The 4,779-nt window shown below is 32.3% G+C and overlaps 1 protein-coding gene across 1 annotated transcript; it reads right to left on the reverse strand.

Annotated features, from left to right (window-relative positions):
• Window positions 1-362: 362 nt before the first annotated feature.
• LOC134692343 (monocarboxylate transporter 13-like) lies at window positions 363-4,579 on the reverse strand. The gene is made up of 5 exons (XM_063552797.1): window positions 4,296-4,579; window positions 3,713-3,856; window positions 2,192-2,338; window positions 967-1,854; window positions 363-655 (listed from the first exon to the last, which is right to left on the reverse strand). The coding sequence occupies exons 1-5, from the start codon at window positions 4,441-4,443 to the stop codon at window positions 492-494; spliced, it is 1,491 nt and encodes a 496-aa protein (XP_063408867.1). The 5' UTR covers window positions 4,444-4,579; the 3' UTR covers window positions 363-491.
• Window positions 4,580-4,779: the final 200 nt, after the last annotated feature.

A 4,779-nucleotide genomic window follows, 5' to 3' on the forward strand; every position in this document is an offset into this window, starting at 1 on the left:
CTAGTTTTTCATGTATCTAGATATATGAAGACAAGTAAAACGCCCAATTATAAAAACAGCAAGAGTGGTTTCACATTTTGTTAATTCGATCGTTTTAAGCTTAGTAAACAGTAAGAGTTTTTTTTTATTTATAAAGGTTGTATACTGACCTGTATATGTTCACGTCTTTGGTTGGTGTTGACTAATTTACATTATATCTATTTATTCTGTTATGTTTAAACAAACAATAACACTAATACTAGTGACATTGTATTACAATGAAAATATCAATAATAAAAGATACAGTGCTTTTGTTGTTTTTCTTAATCTTGCAAATTGCTATAAGGCTTTCCAGAATATAGCAATTTACCAAATACCGCAGAGTCGAGGCGATTAAGAGCTTGAAATATTACATAAACGGGTTTCTTCTGTTAAAAAAAGATGCTGTCCTCCATATTTTTGTTGGCTTGTTGTATACTCCATTAAAAATGTTTCTGTCATCTATATACTTTTCACAGTGATGTTCGTTTCCCAAGAACATTTGGTTGTTTGTTTCTTAACGTCCAGGGACGTTTCCCCAAAAGACCTCCAATAAAAATTATCGCAGAAAGCAAGCTGCATGCTGACATGAAATACAGCGAAGCTACGTAACTTCCAGTTATATCCCTTAGATAACCTGTAAAAACAAAATATGATGATAAAATGCTTTCCTCATGCGGGTCTTAATCCTTGTATCGTTAGTACCTCACACAAGTACACATGCACACATATGAAAATACATTATATGTATGCAGAGTTTACAATGACTGTCCTTAATGGTGATTAGAGAATCAGATAACTAATTACGAAACAATTGAAACAAAAAAACAATTTGCGTGCCATATCTGGATTTTCAAAAAACTACGCAACTAAGTTTATATTGTCATTGGAGTCAACACCTCGACTTTTATTTTAGCGAATTAACACAAGTTTAATGTATAGTCTTACCTATAAATGGAGCTGCTAGACCGGTTGTTATACCTTCGCCGAACATAAGTATCCCCATTGCTGACCTAAAATTTTCCATTCCTAGAAAATCTCCAATAATTGCTGGAGTCAACGCAAGAAGACAACCTGCATTAAGTCCACTAATTACTCCATAAACTACAAAGTGCCAATATTTTGTGTATAAAGGAGCTAATGCCATACTTATTGCTGTAATGAAACTGGTTATAACACCATTCATAATACGTCCGATAAAGTCACACGTGTTTACTATAGAGACGAGAATTGCAACATCGCTCACACTAATATCATTATCTTTTGCAAATGGTGCTATATAAATAACATTATATATTACTCCTATACACCCAACACAAAAGACTCCAATATAAACACGCATGAACCAATGCTTGAATAGGGTGTAATCCACTATGACGGTCAACCATTGTAATAGCCTGCTTAGAACAGACTGTCTTGTTCTAGAACAAACTATACTCTCCTTACAATCATAGTTCCCTTCAATATTCTGCTTTTTGTTCAAAAAATTCTGTAGTTCTTCTGGAGAAACTGGAGTTTCTGGTGTAGATTTAGAAGCTGTCGTATTTTCATTATTTTCTTGTTTTTCAGTTTTTGTTTTCCTTTCTTTGAAGACATCACTAGATAGTGGTCTCAGAAGTAAAGCAAATGCAACAATATTTAATTGAACTCCCCCTGTTAGTAATAAGCCACCTCTAAGTCCATATATTTCTATAAGATATGTATAAATAGGTGGAAAAATCAGCCCTCCTAATCCAAATCCTGATCCACATATTGATTGTGCTAAATTTCTCCTATTAACAAAATATACTCCAATCAAATATGAAACTGGTCCATGTAATAGAGCAAATGAAATTCCTGAAGAAAGAAAGAAAACTTAATTAATTTTCATACTGCTTTTCAGTACTGATAAATTCATAAGAAAACAAATATCCTCACATATTTTATGCAAATTTGGTGAATTTCGTAAATCTATGATCGTTTATTCTAGAATATCAAGTTTCAAATATGTATTTTCTACACATAATACAAATTATGACACGCGTATAACTTTTTCATATTCGAGGTAAACTGGGGAGTCTCGTGTAGATTAACCACGTGTTTGGCGTAAAAGGTCGTAAACCTTGTAGTTTTGATGAGTTTCTTTCAAAAAGATTAGCAACTAAAGGGAAATTTGATGTCATACATGTCTTACCTAATATAACTCCATATGTGAAGATCAGTACCTTAACTGAATTGGCTAGGCTTGCAATGATAAAAGACGTCCCTGATAAGATACCTGCCGTCACCACAAGCTGGCGTGTTGAGAAAAATCGCAAACCAATGGTTAAAAACGGTAGAGCTACAAAATTTATATTACACTTTATAAATACTTTTTAATACGTTTATATGGTTTTAATGCGCGTCAAACGTATTATATTATAAACCTGGTACCTTTTGGTAGCTATTATGTGTGTGTTTCTCTGTCCTATATGTCTCCCATTTATTTGTATTGAAGTCCTGTCATGCAATGTAGTCATTTTGATGTTATATTAAACATTGCCATAAATGCTGGAGATTTGGATAGCCGCAAAACCAGGTTCAACCTACCATTTCTTTCTTAATATGATCTGTACCAAGTCAGAAAATGGCCATCGTTATATTATGGTTCGTTTATGTGTGTGTAAATTCAATATTGTGTTTCTGTTGTGTCGTAGTTCTCCTCTCATATTTGATGTTTCCTCAGTTTTAGTTTGTAACCCGGATTTGTTTTTTCTCAATCGATTTATGAATTTCGAACAGCGGTATACTACTATTGCCTTTATTCAAACGCTTTAAACTTCTATGTTTTGTGCTTTTTTGATTGTCAAGCAATTTGTGTAGTTTGCATCTGAACCAATTAATTATCTGGGGCTAACCTCCATAAAACAGCAACCCTATAATAAAAAAAAAACAAGACATCTGCAGTATGTGAAGGCTTAAAAGAGACGATTTCATGGTCATTAATTTGGTTTTTTTTCAAATAAAAAAAAAATATTAACGGTCGATGCTTTACTCTAATTATATTGTAACATGCTCAAAATTGTTAAACTACACCATGTGTATCCTTTATTATTTTTATTATAACCAATAGAGAAGCAGATAGCAAAGTATATGTTTGAAGTCAATATAGTCACATTTGTCTGGCTATGAAATTAAAGACCTTATAAAATAAAATGGAAAATGGAAATGAGGAATATGTCAGAGAGAGAACAATCCGATCAAAGAGCAGACAACAAAGGACATCAATGGGTTCTCAACGTAGCGAGAAAAAACCCGCACCCGGAGGTGGTCCTTCCGGTGGCCCCTAAAAATGTATACTAGTTCAGTAAAAATGGACGTCATACTAAACGCCAGATAAACTTAAATTAAAAAATATACAAGACTAACAAAGGACAGAAGCTCGTGTCTAGTAGCAAAAAAGCTTAGCGGTTAAACATGTAATTTCGCCAACTCTTGAATACGTGCTTTTCAACAATTCTTTACAGTAAACGCCTGTAGTAAGTTTGTATTTAGTTGAAACTTATAAATCGTGGTTCTCCTGTAACTAAGAAATCCACGAAAAAAAATACTTCACGAATTATAATGAATTCACAGAATTAAACATTAAAATAGTAAATCAAAAGCTCGTAAATATATAAGCATAAGTAAAAACAGTTGTTTGCAGCTAAAACGGTTTGAAGTAACAAATACTTACAGAAAAAACTATAAGTGGCATGAAATACACCTGGTATAATTGACGTCACAGCAGACGAGGATTCAAAATGATCTATAAATCCATTGAAGAATACACCCATACCTTTTGTCACAGAACCCATTATACAGAACTGTACAGTGGCACCTTGAATTGAAATTAAGTACTTTATTAGTGCATGCATGTGTCTTTCTTTTTCTTTTTCTTTTTTATTAAAATGTTAAAAAAAATCAATATTAAAATCACATACATTTTGTATCAAGTATGATTATTCTATTGCGGTCCAAACATTTTGCAACTCAAATATAAATAAAATCTATTGTTTTTAAATCAATGATCTTTTTGTTTCGTATTTTCAACAAAAAACAACTATATTTTTCATTTCCGGTAAGAAATAATTGTTTTCTCATGAAATTTTGATAGCAATTGGTTAAAAAATCAGACAAACGATGGATGTCTGGTTACTAGGGTAATCCATAATAATTCAGCTTGAGATCAATTTTCCAACTATTTCGATAGTTTTTCAAGTACAACTTTTTTTATTCAATTATTTTATCCATTTCAAGAATAATTTTATTTATCTTACCTGCTAAAACAACCCAAGCCCATCCACTATCGACATTCTTATTTCCGTGTTCTAGACTTGACGACAATTCCTCGCCATTGCATAGTTGATTAGTTCCGTCTTCCTCGTGTAGTTCGAAAGACAAAATTTCTTTTTCATTTTCAGTCATCACAACAATGTTATGATATCTTTAGATACTGTATAAACTATAATAGTATAATATCTAATAGTTTAATTTTAGAATACATTGCGTTCAAAGAAAGAAACACAATATTCTTTTCCTTCTCGAATTGGTAAAAAGGGTACATTGGGTATATGACATGAGACAATTTATAATAAATGCGGAAACAAAATATAACAGCAATCATGTTTGAATCTAGTATGTCAAGCTTGGTTTGCTGTTCATGTTAATGCAATATGAATATAAACCCTGCTTCGTACTTCACCGACATGTTGAGCCGCATTGTAACGTGCTCATTGTTGAAAGTCGTATGGTGAGATTTGG

Source organism: Mytilus trossulus, chromosome 12, assembly GCF_036588685.1.
Source record: "Mytilus trossulus isolate FHL-02 chromosome 12, PNRI_Mtr1.1.1.hap1, whole genome shotgun sequence".
Classification (NCBI taxonomy): domain Eukaryota; kingdom Metazoa; phylum Mollusca; class Bivalvia; order Mytilida; family Mytilidae; genus Mytilus; species Mytilus trossulus.